Here is a 19,285-nt window from a genome sequence, read left to right on the forward strand (position 1 = left end):
AGGGATGAATTATGGATTTAATTCATTTTCTACCTATTTATTCTTTAACCTAGCACCGATCTGCGTATGACGCTCTTCCCAGTGCAATGATTGTTTCCATGGCATGCTGTGCTACAGGTAGCACCAAAGGTTATGATGAACTTGTACCACACCAGGTCTGTGCTTATAGTTTAATTCCAAAATTACTTGATTCTTGCCCTATGATATCTTTTTTAATATTTGGGGAGGAGGGAGGGTAATTATTTTGTTTGGTTTTGTGGTGGTGGTGTTGTATTTGATGGTGGGTTTGGTGTTTTGTTTTGATTTTATTGATTACCAGGCAGTTTACTAGCTAGCATTACTTAAGATCATCCAATTTCATTGTATAGTTGAACCTGCAGAGTGGCTGATATTTGCTGAAATATTAATATATTTACAGATATCTGTAGTATCTGAAGAGAGATTTTATGCAACATGGAATCCAGCAGCACACCTGACTTCTGGTGAAGTTAATTTCCAAACAGGAATTCTAGCAGGAAGGCTGGCCATAAACAGGCTGCATCAGGAGCTGGGAGCTAAAGGCTTTAACCAGGCAAGATATGAGGGTGTAACATTGGGACTTTTCTATATTTATTTTCTGAGTGAGCACAGTTTTGTAATGGTATGTCTTTTCTAGGTGTATGTAGATCAAGTTGATGAAGATATAGTGGCAGTGACAAGACATTGCCCTAACACACACCAGTCTGTTGTGGCTGTAAGTAGAACTGCTTTCAGGGATCCAAAGACTTCCTTCTACAGTAAAGAAGTGCCTGAAATGTGTATCCCAGGTAATCAGATCTCTTTTCAAGGGATGACAATTATACAAAAAAAAAAAATCAAGTCATTCCAATTCTATATTTTCCAACGTTGAGTGTGTGAAATCAATATGAGAATTTTCAGTATGTAACATTTCTTATGTATGTACTAAAATGTATGCTCTAAAAGTGGTTAAACAGTAAGAAACTTGCTTAGGGTTTTCAAAGGCATACTTACTGAGTACACTTTCTGCTGTAAGTTTGCCATGTGCGTGTGTTTGTGAAATGGTAAGAACTAGTTAACAGGTGATTAGTTTTACAGAAGTGAGAAGAAGGTGATTAGTTTTACAGGGCAAGGGGAGGAAATTGCGATTTGTAAAGTGTTACACTGATTTAAAAAAAAAAAAAAAAAAAAAAAAGCCCAAATCTCATACTTCTGAAGAGTAGCTTTCCATACTGGCTTTTTGTGTGTTATCCAGGTCTATATGTGTGTGTGTGTTTAAGTCAGTCACATTTGTATGCGAAGACCACGCACAAGTGTCTACAGGACTTATACACCTTAGTTTGTAGATTATTTAGAGAACAGAGGAAATTATTTGAATATTAATAAAAGTTTTTACACTCTGAAAATACACTATCTGCAGTTTAGAAACTAATCTGATACAAAGTCTCCTAAAAGATAATAAGGAAACTAACTAGAAATAAACTAACTAGAGCTGACCAGTAAAAAGCAGGCTGTAAATGGTGATTGATTTAATGGTTAATTTATTATAGAAGAACAAAATTGCAGTTTTAAATACAACCCAGATGATGAATGTGTAATCAATGCTCATATGATTTATAGCACTCACATGTTTTGTCACCTTGTTATTCTTCAGTTGTACAAACCAGAGTTACATTTTACATAGTTATTTCTTTAGTTTTAGGATTTGCTTCATGTTTGCAAAAGAATCTATATTAACAGCTACAACATAATTTAACTTTTCTTAGGGAAAATTGAAGAAGTAGTACTTGAGGCTAGAACCATTGAGAGAAATACTAATCCTTACAAAAAAGATGAACGTTTTATAAATGGATTGCCTAACTTCACAGTGGAACTCAGAGAGCACATTCAGGTAATTAGCCTTATTCACCCATGTTCTGATGTAATACGTTGTCATTTGTGATTTTTTATATTAGTAAATATATTGAATTTCAGTTGCAAATATGTTTTCTCTTCTAAGATTAAAGACAGTAAAATTATAAAGCAAGCTGGAACTGCCATAAAAGGGCCAAATGAATTTGTTCAAGAAATAGAATTTGAAAATTTAACACCAGGAAGTGTAATAGTATTCAGGTACGTTATGATAATTGCCAAATAGATGTGTTAGTTAAAATAGAATGATAGGATTCTTTGTTTTGAGACTTAGGAAGAGTTACTTTAAGTGCTACATTCCTATAAATTATGCATTCATATTTCAGAGTTAGTCTTGATCCAAAGGCACAAGAGGCTGTTGGTGTACTCCGTAGTCATCTGATCCAGTTTAGTCCTCATTTTAAATCTGGAAGTCTTCCTGATGATCATTCAGCACCCATATTAAAAACATTATTTTCTTCGTAAGTATTCTTAAGGTTTCTGAAGTAGAACTGAGAAAGATATAGTAAGAGCAAAGGTCTGTACATTTAAAAGAAGGATTTGTTGTTGTTTTTTCTATGGATAAATATGGATTGTCAGATTGTTATAAAAATTCTTAGATACTCCTTTTACATGCATAAGACCAAAAAGGGTTAATACTTAAAAGGTTCCCAGGCTCTTTTGTTCATGTTCCGTATAACTGCTGCTTAAAGTAGACTTCCTAACATGGAGTGCTTGTCAGTGTTGGAGTGTGATTGTTACAGTGTTTGTGCTTAACCTCTTAATATGGTGTTTCTAAATAGACTCAGAAACAACTGAGCAGCACTACTCAGAATATCTGAAAATTCAGGCTCTTAATTTTCAAGGTTAAGTGGTGAGGGAGTTTTATGTATTTAATTGCTTTAATGCAAGTCTGCAACTAGAATTATTTGTAAAATTCTCTCTGTATTTCCATGCAAATGATGCTTTTGGGTTTGTATTTTTTCATCTTTATTTCAGAATTGCATCTAAACTAAGTTTGGCTGACCTAAATCAAGTGCTGTATAGGTGTGAGGCAGAAGAACAAGAAGATGGTGGCGGCTGTTACAATATACCAAACTGGTCACCGTTGAAGTATGCAGGCCTCCAAGGTAATAGTTTCAGCATTACATCTTTCTGTCATGGAAAGGGTAAAATAGAGCAGCTCAATCTAGATCATACTTTAGTACTGTTTAATGGTTAGTGCTACTGCTTGGATAAAAAACAGTAAGTTGTTTCTGCTTGACCGTGCTAATTGGTGTTATACCCCAAGAAATCAAATCATCACAACATAATTAAACAAGAACTTCTTTTTCTAGTACTGTGGGGGTTGCAAAATTAATTTTCAGTATATGTTTTAACACCAGTGCTCTGTCATTAAAAAAAAATAAATAAAATAAAATAAAAGGAAAACGCATATAATGTGAAGCTAATGAGAGAAGTAATATTTATTAAACCATATGCATTACCAGATAACTGAGGAGCATTGTTAATTTATCAGACATATGAATTCCATCATGCTACTTATTTCACAGTGTGTTTTGTGACTGTCTGGGATGTACTCTCAGGAAACTGTGAGTTGTATCCTAACTCACTGCAGATCAAGAAAAGTATTCTAGTTAAAGCCAGTTATTATAGCTGTTGCACTGTAGCTTTTCCTCTGGGTAATTATGTGTCCTCTAATACTGAGTTGGGTTTGTATCTGCAGGGTTAATGTCAGTAATGGCAGACATTAGACCAAAGAATGATTTGGGCCACCCGTTTTGTGATAATTTAAGATCTGGAGATTGGATGATTGATTATGTCAGCAATCGTCTGATTTCACGTACTGGAGCCTGTGCAGAAGTAAGTAAAAATATATATTTGGTGACTTGGGGATTTCAAATGACTGCTTTGCTTCTTTTTCAATTATTACGATGTTTTTAAGTTCAGTCTGTCTGTAAAGTATTTATTGTCTAGGCAATTTCTTCTAGGAGATTAAACCATTAATATGTTTTTCTTCCCTCTTCTTAATCCTATTTAAGAGTAGGTTGCAAAAGGGAGATGGAAAATATTTAGGGCCTGAAGGGTTCCTTCTGCTTACTACCTTCTGCTCAAATGAAAATGAAGTAACCATTTTTTTAAGTGACTACTTTCAAAAGATGACCTAAATACCACTGAGGCATATGTGATTGTGATACAGTTACAGTAAGATTGCACAGCCAGGCACTGAGAAAGCAGGATTTGCTCCATCCCTGGAAATATTTAAAGACTGGAATAGGGCTTTGAGCAACTTGGTTGAGTGGAAGAGGAGTTGGAACCCCTCATGGGAGCGGGGTTGGAACTAGATGATCCTTAAGGTCCTGTCCAACCCAAACTATTCTATAATTTATGAAGATTCAAGTTAACTGTTTTATAACTTCACTTTCCTATAAGGCAATTTCTGTATTCATTTCACAAGAGAAAGACATGTTTTGGGTAATGAAGGTGATGAATTTAATAAGAAAGAGTGTAACATTCTTACTTTGCTTTGTTCCTGAAGCCAAGTGTACTGATAAAAAGCAGAAAAAAGGGTAATTGAATGATGAATGCTGTATGGAAGTGAATGATGACTCTGACTTCAGTTATGGGAGCTTGATGAAAGCAAGTTAGTCTGATAGTAGCCAGACTCAGTGCTCTTTCAAGATTTTTGCTTATTTTGTCTGCATACTTTTTGAGTTCTTAATTTGCAGTGTTTCTTTCTGTTCTGCAGAAAATATGAAGTAGCAATAGCTATATCAAAGTCTCGTGAAACTAAATTTTGCGATTTCAGTGTTTACATAGGTAATTTTCCCTCTAATTTCTATGTTAAAAGTATAGTGTTATATGTACTACATTGATGTGTTCTTCATCTATACGGTCTTCATCTGCAGGTTTTCAGTCTTTAGTGGTAGTGACTTTACAGTAGGTTGTCATTCAAAAGCACTGCAAGGAAAGAAAAATACTTTCAGGTGTCAACTACTTTGTCATGAAATGAAGATGGTGTAGCTCAAGAATCTAAAGTCACAGACCCAGATCAGCAGCCATTTGCATGAGTGGCCACACGTTATTCGGTCTTTGACAATTTTTCAGTCCCTTGTCTCAAGCTTCACCTCTTCAGTCTTGTCTTTTTTTAATCAATGAGAAACCTCCTTCCCACACTCGAGTCATAGTGACAGCTTTTGAGTTGCATCTTCCCTTTGCTTCTTAGTTTTAAAAACTTGTTTGTGTTGTTTGTGGAAATGTGCTATTTGCAAGAACTAATTTCTTTTCGTAATTGCTGTTCTTGCCCATTTGTCATTGAACAATATAAATTTTTTCCCTACCATTCTTAGAGTTTGGCTGAAGTTTTGGAGCAGGGGGATACAGCAATTCTGCCACAAATATCTAGCATGGAATGCTTCTTGAATGTGAATGGTTGCATGGTAGTGGTGATGCAGGTAACGGGCAATAGCATCAGCTGTGTGATGGCCAAGCATAATTTGGATATATAATACAATCTGTTCAAAATCTGTGATAAATATTTTAACTAGATGCATCCTAAAAGCACTGGTTTTGAACCCCGTTGTTATCAAGTGTTATCAGCTTCTAATAATATTATATTTTAATAGGTTGGTAAATGGTTGAAGGCCATGTTTATCTATTTAAAGAAAATTCCACGTTACCTTATCCCATGTTACTTTGATGCCATATTAGTGGGTGCATACACAACGCTTCTGGATGTGGGATGGCATCAGATGTCTAGGTATGCTTAGCATGTCAGATATGTAGAGTTATCTATAAACTGCACCTTTTATGTTTTATCTGTTGGAGAACGTCATTAGAATATTTTCATATTTGTGTTATCCAATGGAAAATGGTGAAATTGGTAGTGAAAAATCAATCTTCTAATAGCAGTGGCTGGGAAATTTGAGAGTTCAGATGTCTGTCCTGGATTTGAATTTATAACTACTGCTGGCATTGTGTAGGGGATGAAATGTTACGCCAGAATTTCCCTGCAATGCTTCAGAAACTTTCTTGCTACGATCTTAGTGAAAATGCAAGGCTTCCTTAAAGTCTGAAGGAAAAATAAGATACCAGATTGTACTTGTTGATGCTTTGTTCCACCTAAATAATAAAAAAAAAAAAAAAACAACACAGTGCAGTACCAGCCACTAGGAGGAAAATTAACTCTATCCTAGCTGAAATCAGGACAGTTTCTTCTATAAGACCTTTAAATATCCTTCATATCTAAGTACTTTGCTTACTTCTGGAAATTGTTTGAACTTCAGTGTCATTTCTTGGAAAGCGAAAGAAGGTTGATTTAAAGGAGGCTTTATTCTAGCTATGAGTATTCTAAATCACCATTATTTTGTAAAAATAAAGATGTTACAATGGGCATAGAATTTGGTATGGATGTGATAGCATGTGGAACATAGTATATTTTATGAAAAAATACTTGGAGATGAACTGGTCAAGAATGCAAGTTTCATTATTTTTAGACAACGTGCTAAATGATTTAATGAATTATTTTTACATGAATATATATATAAATTTATATATATACAAATGTGTCTTTAAAAATGATGACTAGGTTTTACAAGCTTTTATTTAAATAAAAAAAATGATAAAATATTTTTGCTTTCTTATACTTTTGAGGTCTCAGATCTGTGTATGTAAACCAATTTCACTATTTTGCCATCTTCCCTAAAAGTATGCAAAGCAAAAATGCTCCCATTGGCGTTAATACATTAAAAATGTAAGGCTAATTTTGGGCACCTATTTTGGAAAAAAGAGGGGTATACAAAGTAAAGCTTATGTGCAAAATTAATGCATAATACTCAGAATAACTCATTGTTAGTCCATCGTATTTATTACACATAACATCTATTATACTTTTCTGTAAATGAAAAATGTAGACTGCTGTTGCTGAATGCAAAGGGTTTTGTTTTTGTTTTTAATTATGTTGAATTACAGCTTTGTGCAGAATGGATCAACATTTGTTAAACACCTTTCCTTGGGCTCAATCCAGATGTGTGGGATAGGAAAATACTCATGTCTGCCCGATCTGTCTCCTTCCTTACATGATGTTCCCTATAGACTGAATGAGATTACAAATGAGAAAGAACAGTGTTGTGTTTCTTTGGCAGCTGGTAAGTGAACACAACATTTACAACAAAACAAAACCTCACAAAGCAGTTAAATTGCTTTGAAAAACTATAAAGTTTTCTCCACTATGCTTGGGATCTAAATGTCAGCATCCGTATGTAAAATTTAGGTAGCTTTTTTCTTCACTTCTCTCCTGTGCTTTAACTTGTGTTCCAGATAAAGGTTTGACTGTTTAAAACTATGGCAGTTTTATCTAGCAGTATTTTTGGGGACAACCATTTTGGTTTTGCTCTTGGAAATAAAAGCTTGTAAATATTTTATTTAGAGACATTCTAAACTATATCCAATTTTACCCTGTATGGAGATCTGCAATTATGTTCTCTATCTTAATTATGTCTTTTGGAAAGAAAAATATATACTTTCCATAATAGGCTTTAGTTTGTTTTTAAATGTGAATTTAAGAAGTGAATTTTAATGGAGTCTAAGCATGGATTTATTGTTTACAAGTTTTCAGAAAAATGTAAGAACCATTAGTGGACCAGAAGAACCTCTGGTCTGGACATGTCCCTGAAAGGGGCAACAATAGCTGCTTAGGAAAGAACATAAACACAGTCAGCAAACAGTATTTATTCCTCCAAATGTTCTGCCAGCATCTGGCAGTCCTTGAACTTGGCACTTTCCTAAATTGAAAGCATTAGCTCCTGTGTTTAGTGACTTAGAATGGATTTATTTTTCCCTAAGTTGGTCCATTCCTTTTTTGAAACTATAGAAACTTAGCATCTACAGGTTCTATGGCCTCTGTCTGTCTGGTTTTTGTTTTGTTTCTTCTTTTTTTTTTTTTTTTTTTTTTTTCTGCTGTCTGTCCTTCTCTTATGGAATTTTACTGCTTTTAGTTTCTGTTTTTTTTTTGTACCATTCCATTTGCCTGTTTTAGTGTTGCCTGGAAGCACAGACAAGCACTGTTCTCTTAATTTAGTCATAAAGATTAATTATATGAAAGGGCTTCCTTTTAAATATTCCCTTCACGTAGTTGAGTCTGTGATATTTTTAACTCTTGAATAGATTGTCATTCTCAAGTTGCTTATTGCCATATTCTATAAAATTAGGGAGGTGTGAAGGTCATCTTTGAGCATTAGCAAATGCTTTGAATAAGTACCTAATAGAAGCTACAATTTAGTTCGAGCAAGCATGCACAACAGACTATTGTTTTGAGCCTTTATTATGGAACTTTTTGTTTGTTAGACTGGAAAGTTAATAAATAGAAGAAAAGACAAGGATGGATTTCACTGTTTTAATTATTAAGAATGAGTCTTGCTGTTAAAGCATAAAAATACATGTCATAATGTCTGCAGTAAGATGTAGCTCTAGAAGCTGCTGGAAAAAAGAAACAGGATTCCTTTTATAGTGGCTGAGAGTATTATTAGGCTGAAGAAATTCACAGCTCTCCAGTCATTCCTTTTATGATACTGAGATAGCATGGCTTTCATACATAAACTCTTGCAAGCAGAGCATTATGTATATTGCCATACTTCTGGCTTTTTGTTCATTTTCTTTCTGTATTGTTTGTGGTTTTTGTTTTTTTTTGTGGGGGGAGGAGGAAGGGAGAGGGGTAGGAGTTGTGTATTTTTTTATTATTATTATTATTATTTAAGGGTGACATCAAGTGCTTTAATCAAAAAAAAAAAAGAAAAACATGACTGTTACTGACATGCATAGTCTTTTGCATGATTTAGAAATTCTAGAAGTTAATTGTTCTAAAATGAGTTTCTATTTCAGGAAAAAAAAAAAGTAATTATGCATGTGAATATACTTTTACCTGTATAGTTCGCTACATACATGTGTTCTTGGAATTTCTGCCATATCAACAAATGAGTTCATCAATGACATTTCTTTTTAGGTTTACCTCACTTTTCTTCAGGGATTTTTCGCTCTTGGGGAAGGGATACCTTTATTGCACTGAGAGGTCTAATGTTAGTTACAGGGCGTTATCTAGAAGCAAGGTAAGAGTTGACTGATTCTTAGTTCTTACTGTTGCTTGAAATAGTTTTTCAGATAGTTAGGAAAAACTCATGCTCTTGCTCTTAAAACCTGGAAGAACATGCAACCTGTTACAAACAGTTCATGTGCAAAATAAAACTTTAATGGTCTTAGATGGATTCATAAGTTCTTTTTACATGGAATGAAAAATACTCCTCATATTGCCTTTTTTTTTTTTTATTTTTAGCATTGATAGCATATTCCAGTTCTGTATAGATAAGGGAGTTTTAGCCCATGTAATGCTACTGCTTGTCCTTAAAGTGATTATTTTAAGTATACTTGTGTTATTGTTACTGAGCAATAATTTGAAAATTACTTAAGAACTTGAAGTAGCAAGGGATTTCTATTTTGATCAGAAAGGTACGAAGGTCTATCATGATTTTTTGGTGACTGCTAATACTACTCTATTAAAACTAGAAATCAGCTAACTGGATTATTATCATCTGATATCTGTATATGATATGCTAATGTTTAGCCTGATAAATGAGTTAGATGTAAGCCAGACTTACTGAGCTGGTATTCCAATTAATCTTTCACTGTGGGCATAGCTCTCCACAAGACACGAACATAAAAGTTAGTTTAAATTAGCATTTGTTTATGTTGTTGTATGTTTGGCCAGCTAACTGCTACCTTTCTCATACAGTAATTTCTGCAGTCTACTAGTATGTTTATATTCCCTTTTAATACGAGTTGGAGTCCGTGTCTTCTGCAAGGTTTGCACAAAGGTTCTCAAATGAAAATTCTCAACATCTCAGTTGCTGGCACCTCTCTGTATTTTAACAAGAAATTGTCACCTGCTCCTGCTCTCCCTCCTTGTCCACCCCAATCAAAAAGGTTACAAGGATAATCATAAACAGTAAACATCAGTAAAAACCTTTCCTCTGACCTCAGTGCGGTTTAGGTTGAGGGCCAATATCACAACCTATGAAAAATGAAATTGCCTTTACCATATTAGCAATGTCGTATGTTTCATAAAAACAAATGTATTTAAATTTATTCATACTGAGAAATTTGAAACTTTTATTGTAAAAGAAGTTTTTGTGCTAGTGAAGAATTTAAGTGAAGTCATGCCAAAATGCTACAGTTGGAAGCTACAAATCTGTATTTAAGATCCTATTTTTCTCTTTGACTTACTTTGCTATTTAGATGAACTTGTACATTTTGTAATTAATATTTGGCTAAATAATTGCCTGAAATTAACTTAATCAAGACGGTGTTTTATTTCTGTTCTAGAAACATAATTTTAGCATTTGGTGGGACTTTAAGACATGGTCTTATTCCCAACCTGCTCGGCCAGGGGACGCATGCCAGATACAACTGTCGTGATGCTGTATGGTGGTGGCTTCAGTGTATCCAGGACTACTGTAAAATTGTTCCAAATGGATTAGACATTCTCAGATGTCCTGTTTCCAGAATGTACCCAAGAGATGACTCTTCTCCTCAACCTGCAGGCAGCGTGGTAAAGATGACTTCTGATTTATAAGTCATGAATGCAGCTATAATTTTTAATGAAAGGATGCAATTTTTCTGTTTACAGGAACTTGGCAGTATTTGTTTTTCTATGGTGGAAGATGACTACAGTGCAAGAAGTACATATTTTAGGCACTTCTTAGTACATCTGCATTACTTGATTAGAAAATTGTGGGGTGGAACTGGGGATGAAGAAAGAAAAAATCCATTGGCTTTACTTCTAAATTTTTCTTTGCTTTCAGTCTTGAAAAAATTTTATATTAATAATTCTATAATACTAAAAAATTTATAAAATGTATCCCATTGATAAAGACGCTATTGAAAATGCTAGATGCTTTTCTTTTGAATTCTAAAAAACTAGAGGCTAAGAATTGCTACTATTGGCACAATAGATACAGCCTTTTTAGTACTTTTTTATTTTGCCTTTCTCCTATCACCCAAACATGCAATCAATCTAGGATCAGCCGCTTTATGAAGTAATACAGGAAGCAATGCAACGACACATGGAAGGCATAAATTTCCGAGAAAGGAATGCCGGCCCACAGATAGATCAAAACATGAGAGATGAAGGTAACAAAATATAACACACTTGCTATGCAATTCAAAAGGTTAAGATTATATTCTTTTCCTCAAGTTATTATTTTTCAAAAAGTGTTTAATGCTATTAAAACAATATTACTTAAGGTAAATTTAATGTTTTAAGAGTGCTTGTTTTCTTTCAGCAACTGTTTATATGTTGTGGTGCAATTTTTTTTGAAAGTTCACTCAAAAAGTATAGCTGCCTTCAGAAACCCACTTCAGATCTCTTGTGTGAAGGTTTTTCATTTATTTAGGATGGTTGGGCTCAGCATGCATTTGGGGTTTTGTGTCAGTTAATGTACAGGCTTCGTACATGATATTCTTGCTTGGCAGGTTTTAATGTAACAGCGGGTGTTGACCGTGAAACTGGCTTTGTCTTCGGAGGGAACCGTTTCAATTGTGGCACCTGGATGGATAAAATGGGGGAGAGTGACAGAGCTCGCAACAGAGGAATTCCTGCTACTCCGAGGTACAAAATCTAACCTATGTGGGGGGCTGATTTCTTTTCAGCTGAAGTTCTTCTCCACAATTATACCTTTTGTTAACACATCTGAGAGGTGCTCTCAGTGCTCTATGTGTTTCTAACTTCTGTTTGACTGCTCAAGTATTAATTGTGTTTTTAATTTGTGCTCCTTTAAAGAAAAGAGGTGTATTTTTAGCAGGGGAAGCCCTCATCTTCATGGACTTTGCTCCATGCCAGGAGCGAAAGTTTTAAATTCAAGTAGTAAAACATAACAGGAAAAATTAGATGCTTGCAATACTAGATTACTGGAAAAATTTTTATTTAGACTGGTTATGAATAACTTTTTATTATAAAATATATTAAAATCACACAATTATAAGTATTTCTTATTTAGAATTCAAAAATATTTGCAACATCTAAGCTTAAGGCAAAAATAAAATGTTTTTAAAAATTAGCTCTTTTCTTGCAAATTTACAGCACTAGGGTATTCTTTAGTGAAATAAACTGTTTGATTTTCTTGCTTGATGCTGAAGGCCAAGTACTATGTAAGATGAGGAGAAATACTGTGGCAGTGTGGTAGGCTTCTGCAACAAATTACAAACCTAACCGGTATGATTTAAAGCAAGCCAGAAAATGAGATACAATGACAGACTAAGCGTCCTGTGCAGGAGTCTCCCAGTTTTTGGTTGGTTGTTGTTTGAGTTTTTCTTGTACAATTGTAAATTTTCGTCTTGGATTACAAACAGTAAAATATAATGGTCTTATTTCATAAAGGAGATATGTCAGGTTTCCTCAGTGAAAGAGTTCTATGGAGTGACAGTATTGTGTAAAAAAAAAAAACAACAACAACAACAAAAAAAAAAGTTGCAATCCTAGCAACTATCAGCATATCTCTAATGCATACCTTTTGTTTACTAATAAATCAGAATCACAGAAGCTTTTGGCAAGCTAATTTATTTTCAACCTTCCAATATCACCTAGGATTTGCGTTTTGTTTCATTTGATTAATTCATGTCTTCCATGCAAGGATCTACTTTACTAATTTTCACAGACCAATTTTCAGCATTCAGATCATGTACAGACTGTGGCTGTAATAAGTGGTATTGTATTTAAATGATTTTTTTTTCCATCTGGATGATAGTATTGGAAATCTTGTTTGTCCTCCTGAATTGTGTTTTGTTTGTGGTTTTTTGTTTTATTTTTCACTTTTTTCTTTCTTCGCTGAATTTGTATTCAAAGCTAATAGCAGAGTTATGAAATTGAATGATGTTGCTGTGAATGACTGGTGACTATTTACTAACAAAAGTCAGTTTAAGTTTTCAAATTCTTGGCCTTCTTAATAACAGTGAGGGAAAAGTAATTTAAAAAACATGTATGTTGGAAATAATATTCTTGTATACTGGAAATTATCCGGAGAAGACTATGAGAATGTATGTGGCAATACTTGATAGACATGGTACACAGTTTTGAGGCAAAATATTAACTTTAAAAAAAATCAGGTATGATGTGGGCTGCAACACAAAATGGGAAAAATTAAGTATCTGAATAATCTGTCCTTAAAGTTCAACAAGTAACTGAAAACGATCTGTATCCTTAATGGCCTTCTTAAAGTAATTTTTGGACTTATTTACTATTACTATCATTTTAGAGATGGCTCTGCTGTGGAAATCGTTGGCTTGTGCAAGTCAACTGTTCGCTGGCTTCTGGATTTATCTAGGAAAAACGAGTTTCCATTCCATGGAGTCACCATAAAAAGACATGGTAAAGACACACATCTCACAATTTCATGATTGGAATATAAATATAACTGAAACGAGCTGGTGGCAGTGTAACATCAGGGATGAATATCAAAACCATTCAAGAAGGTTTAGGAGGAAAAGTGGAAAAACTTGGGAAAGGATCTAGTATAGGTAAAATCTTTAGTTACCACAAAAGTTTATTACAATCAACATTCTCTGGTCAACCTATCAAATACTTTATTCTGTATAATAGGGTGTGGATTTCAAAGGAATTTTGGAGCCTAAATCCAATTTCTCACATAATAATTATATCACTGATATCCATTTATCACAATGAAACGCATCATTACAGAAGGTGAAGTAAAATGACACAAGATACATCTGTTTTGATCCTGTGTTGTAAATATTGGCAACTTACCTAAGTATCTTTAGATGCAAGAGATGGCATGTTAACATGCTGAAAAACGTTGATTAAAAATTTTAGACTTATTCAATTAATTAGTTACCATAGATCATAGTATCTCATACTGTTTACTCAGCTAATTAAAGCAAATGAGAAAATTTGTCTTGTAAAAATTTGTGCAGGTGTTGGAATTGATCTACAGTATAATTCAACTTCTAAATAATTCCCTTTTTGCAATGCTTCAATGACCTCTGTGTTAGGAATATCATAAGTAATACTGTAATAAACAGAACTAGGCATAAGCACACTTCTGTTGTTACCACTGTGGCAGTTTTCAGAAAATGAAATCCATATGTAATATCTTTCAGGAAAGGAGGAAACTATCACATATGATGAATGGGACAGAAAAATTCAAGCACACTTTGAAAAGCTCTTCTTTGTCTCTGAGAACCCAGCAGATCCAAATGAGAAACATCCAAATCTTGTTCACAAACGTGGAATTTATAAAGACAGCTATGGAGCTTCAAGTCCATGGTGTGATTACCAACTCAGACCAAATTTTACAATAGCAATGGTTGTGGTAAGTGAGGCATATGGGGGAGGGGAGTATTTTTACTTAAAAATATTTTATTTATTATTGAACTTAAATTGCCTTATAAGGTCAGTCTGCATGGCATTATATCAGGAATATATATTGCTTAGGATAAAGTTTCAAAGCTTACTTTCTTTTCCTCGCTTTTAATATTGATCTGTCTTAAAATATTCACTAAAAATATATCCCTGACAGAACTCAGCTATATGAAATGGCTGTCCAAATTCATCACTGGGATAAATTTGCAATGTTCACTGTATTCAAAGTGTTTGTGGGTTTTTGTTTGTTTTTTTTTTTTTTTTAGGTTAGCATGAAGAGGGGGGAGTCCCCTTAAATTAGCTCAAAAGAATGGGGTTGTTTATTTTCATTGTAAAGGACTTCAGCAATAGTCTTTTCCAAGTGTATTTAAAATAAATAAAGTCCAATGCAGTGAAATAGCTTTTGTCATCTTGCTCACTCTGACTTGTAGGTTCTGTAAGAGTAACTGTATTTTAATTCAGTAATATGATAGCTAGGGCTTTTGTGGTCTTCTACATTCATATACATAGTCCTGTGTTTGTACATGTGCAGAGTTTACTGAGTAAATCGTTATTATTTTACTAGGCACCTGAGTTGTTCACACCTGAGAGAGCTTGGAAAGCTCTGCAGATAGCAGAGGAAAAACTACTTGGTCCGTTAGGCATGAAAACTTTAGACCCAGAGTAAGTATAGTAGGGATAAGAATAAGTGTTAAAACATGCCAGTATGTATTATTTAATGTGTGGGTGTAATGTTTCATTTCTTAAAATCCTCACGTATACCTGTAAAATAAGGCTGCAATAAATGCTTCAGGAACAAGTATTTTGCTGTTCTAAAAGTCCATGCAGTTGCTTTTATTTATGTAGACAAGCGGCAGGTGGTTTTGGATGCCACATAACAGGCAAGTCAAATATGCTATCAAAATTGCATTGTATGCTTACGCTGTATCATATACAAGTAAACATTACAGTGTATGCACTGCAGTTCGAATAAAAACATAAGGGCAAAATTACAAATATGTCATTCCAAGATTTTAACTGTTTTCCCACTAGTTTAAAGAGTATTTGGAATTCCATTGTCATGTAAAAGCAAAACCTGATGGAGACTTCCCTGACCTAACCATCATTAAATCTAAATGCTATGACAATTTTTTTGTTCATTTCTGCATCCTAATTTATGCCTTATTTTAGTTAATGCTTTGTTTACAAAATTTCTTTTTTTTTTTTTTTTCTCTTGCAGTGATATGGTGTACTGTGGAGTATATGATAATGCTCTTGACAACGACAACTATAATGTAGCCAGAGGTTTTAACTATCACCAAGGACCTGTAAGAGTCAGTTTATTCCATTTCAGAATAAGTGCTGATAATTTTTCAAAATGACAGCTATAACCCTCTCTTATCATCCTTTTCTTAGGAATGGCTGTGGCCAATTGGATATTTCCTTCGTGCCAAATTGTACTTCTCAAAGCTAATTGGTCCACAGATATACGCAAAAACTGTAGTTATGATAAAGAATGTGCTTTCTCGCCACTATGTTCACCTTGAAAGGTAATACAGCAGCTAACAGGTTCAAAATATTCAGTAACTAGTGGTATCCACTATCCAATTGCATATAAAAGTATATAATATTATCATATGATATAGAAGTCTGTGGTATAAATAACATCTATAATGTCTCAAGTCTATAATACAAATAACATCTGTTTTCTACATACAAAGTCCAGTGCTATAAATTCTATTGCAGATCTCAAGTCAGGTTTCAAGGACAGCTGCGATCTCATGCTGTTTATAGATTTTTAGAATTACTACTTACCTACGTATGAAAGACTGGGGAAAATACATTTTGTGTAAAAACTAGGAATCTTAATTTTGTACAAAAAATGAATTTCAGCAAAAAAATGTTGGGTGTCTGTTTTTTGTTTCTTTTTTTTTAATAAAAGTATTTATAAACAGCCTGCAAAACAAAAGAATTACAGGGCTAGTAGTGACAGAATAAAAAGATGGCAGATAAGTTTATGCGATATATTGTTTGTATATATTGAATAAATATATATTGAATGTATAATCTAACAAGAATGCTCTTTGTTTTTCCGTTATCAGGTCATCCTGGAAAGGGCTTCCAGAGCTGACCAATGAAAATGGACAATATTGCCCTTTCAGCTGTGAAACTCAGGCCTGGTCAATTGGTGTTATCCTTGAAATCCTTTATGATTTGTGAAAGTTTTTGATTGATGTGATGAAACTTCTGGGTCTTCTCATTATTGGGCATAAATGAACACTTGGCTTACACTGCAACAGAAATGTCCTGCTCTGCACAATCACTAACTGCATCCTGACTTTCAAAAATGCTGAAAGCGAGCAGATCCTATGCTGAGTAACTGTGTGGGGCTTGTTTTTCTTTTGAAAATCAGGCCAAGAAAATAAAATAAAACTGCAGTGCACATGTAATGCAGAAACTTTTAGTAAGGAGCATTTGCACAAATTTATTTTAGGTAGCTTTGAAATTTAGACATCTCAAGTCAAAATCATACGTATAACAAAGCAGGGTGATTCTTTACTGAGCTAAACATATGAAGAACATCTCTCTTGTTTTTATTTTTGTTTTTTGTTTTTTTTTTGTCTCTTTAAGAATAAATGGTTATTTGCAAATGCATGCTTAAGGAGTAGTAGACTAACATACAGCAACATACGCTAATAAAAGCTGAGTACTTTGTCTTGACCTGTATTGGGAGGAGGAGCTGTATGTGTTCATTTGAACACTCCATTAAGTAAACACAGAAATAAGTTTACAAAACATGTAAACCTTTGAAGTTGCATATAATATTTTCAAAGACCTTTAACTACTCTTTAGAGTTAATTCATGAGCAATGATGAGACAATATCCTGTGCTAATCCATTTATAAATGTATTTAAATACTGTGAGTCTTGCAGCAAACTTATTTATTCATTTAAATGTGATTTTTCACTATGAGAAATTCGTAAGAAACGTGCATGCGCATAAAATGGACTGCATATATGTTAAGGGAGCCCATATATCTTTGGTTATGGAAAATACATGGCCACCTCAGGTCTTTATTCTTAGTAAAATCCTGGCTTTGTTGAAGCAAATAGAAACAATATCAGTAGGAAAAGAAATTAACCTACCACTGGTGAAAATGGGGTTTTAAAGACTTGTGAAATTACACCAGTAGGAATAAGCAGGCTACCTCTATGTGTAGTTCTTTGGGAACAACATCCAGTGAACAAAATGCAAAACACCTGTGTTCTTTAATGTATAGATACCTGCTTGCCCTTACTGACCTCTGTTTAGCGTTCCCAAACTGAAAGCGTTTGGCAAAAGTGCAGTTGTAATTCTCCGCTCTCTATTCATGTGGGTTTTACATCTTAGTGGTAAAACAGGTAGAATAAATAGGTTGAAGTTGATGCTGACAGCTTCCTGCATCACAAGGGGGAAAAGCAAAATCAACAGTGCATTTCTTAATGTCAAACAACATACTGAAAATGAAATATATACATGATGAAATTATAACACACTAGTAACACATAGGTCAATATTTTATTGTACCAGTATTTTAAAGTTTTTTTTTTTTTTTTTTTTTTTTTTTTTACCCTTTTCTTAAAGTCTGAAGTGTAGCGCAAGTATGCTGCCTTTTTCAGGGAGATGTTACAGATGCATTTAAGGGCAAGTTAACAGAAGACAGATAAATTGTAAGAAGCGGCTATACTTGCACTATTTACTTGAAAGGTTAATAATCTTATATAGATCAACTCCCTTGCTAAAGTACTTAAAAGTTCTGATTAAGGATGGAGTATATTGTACCTCAAGTTTTGAACTGCTGCAATACGTGGTTTAGGAGATTTATTTTCTCGACGTAATGTATGAGAGGTGTCACTTGATCAAAAATTTTACTGAAATGTCAGCAACAGATTATGAAAAATATTTATATGTCTTGCGCATTTAAAAAAATAATAATGAATTTGCAAGTTTCTTGATAATGATATTGAGACTTATGTCCTACTGTGTCACTATCATTTACTGTTTTCCTAGATAATTATTTCTTGTTTATTATTTCAGCATATGTTATGGCTCCTGTGGAAAGCAGGAACAATATAGCAGAATAAATTGTTCTTATTTGGTGAAAATACTTTGAAATTGGAAGTGGATCTTAAGAGATGTGAGAGAAAAAATATTTCCAAAAGATGTCAAATTATAGACATAGGTAATAATACTCTTTGTATTGGGGGAAAATGGCAGAAATTATTCATCAAATTATTCCTACTTTATTACAGGTAACTTTTCACTGTTTTGCAAACTGCACTGCTGACAGTATGATTGTCACTGCTAGTTTATTTTTCTAATTTAATAGTAATATTTTAAAAGATAAAATCACTTCTGTACACAAATAGATATGATGGAGTTTAAGCTTGTTTATGATGTTGCTTTTGCACTGATTAGTTAAGTATAACTTTAGTGACAATAAATGTTTTATATAGGAAAAAATGTTTACGTAGCAAGAAAAGTAAGATGTTAGGCTATGACTAAGCTTCTAAGCTTTTTTTTTTTTTTTTTTTTTTAAAACAAACCTACTCAACATTTCATCAAACTGGACAGTTTGAAAATGAAGAAGGAAGAAAGCAATGTTAAATCTAGGATTATATGAGCTGGTGTTAATCTAGATAAACTATACTGAAGTGATAATATCTTAAAAATAGCCAACTGTACTTCTTGAAATGTTGACTGATCTTGAACTGTATTTTTATTCATTAGTACCATTTATATTATATGCTCAAGTGTCTAGTAATAGAAAGCTATAAATAAAATTTGTTTTGGAAATAAATTAAAGAACTTGTTAACAACTATGGCTCCACTATATTCCAGTTGATGTCTTTTGATCTGGGGTACTGAGATTTTTTTTCTTCCCAATTAGTAACAGTTAACATTTTTTCAGTACTCCTGTGCAGTTGATAGCACTTGTTTTATTCAGAGATGATT

The 19,285-nt window shown here is 33.6% G+C and overlaps 1 protein-coding gene across 4 annotated transcripts in view; it reads left to right on the forward strand.

Annotated features, from left to right (window-relative positions):
* The window catches only part of AGL (amylo-alpha-1,6-glucosidase and 4-alpha-glucanotransferase), a 33,722-nt gene extending 14,847 nt beyond the window's left edge, over positions 1-18,875 (forward strand). For all 4 annotated transcript variants that reach the window (XM_082765741.1, XM_082765739.1, XM_082765740.1 and 1 more), the window contains 20 exons: positions 54-155; positions 419-571; positions 656-806; positions 1,764-1,888; positions 1,997-2,109; positions 2,235-2,369; positions 2,887-3,017; positions 3,614-3,750; positions 5,514-5,647; positions 6,859-7,034; positions 8,888-8,990; positions 10,261-10,486; positions 10,956-11,067; positions 11,410-11,545; positions 13,188-13,300; positions 14,050-14,261; positions 14,877-14,974; positions 15,531-15,618; positions 15,707-15,840; positions 16,393-18,875. In XM_082765741.1, coding sequence (XP_082621867.1) covers positions 54-155; positions 419-571; positions 656-806; positions 1,764-1,888; positions 1,997-2,109; positions 2,235-2,369; positions 2,887-3,017; positions 3,614-3,750; positions 5,514-5,647; positions 6,859-7,034; positions 8,888-8,990; positions 10,261-10,486; positions 10,956-11,067; positions 11,410-11,545; positions 13,188-13,300; positions 14,050-14,261; positions 14,877-14,974; positions 15,531-15,618; positions 15,707-15,840; positions 16,393-16,510 — 2,697 coding nt within the window. In that variant the 3' untranslated portion in view covers positions 16,511-18,875. The remainder of the gene's footprint in view (positions 1-53; positions 156-418; positions 572-655; positions 807-1,763; positions 1,889-1,996; positions 2,110-2,234; positions 2,370-2,886; positions 3,018-3,613; positions 3,751-5,513; positions 5,648-6,858; positions 7,035-8,887; positions 8,991-10,260; positions 10,487-10,955; positions 11,068-11,409; positions 11,546-13,187; positions 13,301-14,049; positions 14,262-14,876; positions 14,975-15,530; positions 15,619-15,706; positions 15,841-16,392) is intronic.
* The last annotated feature ends 410 nt before the right edge of the window (positions 18,876-19,285 follow it).

The sequence above is a fragment of the Aythya marila genome (genome assembly GCF_965140915.1).
Source record: "Aythya marila genome assembly, chromosome: 8".
NCBI lineage: Eukaryota > Metazoa > Chordata > Aves > Anseriformes > Anatidae > Aythya > Aythya marila.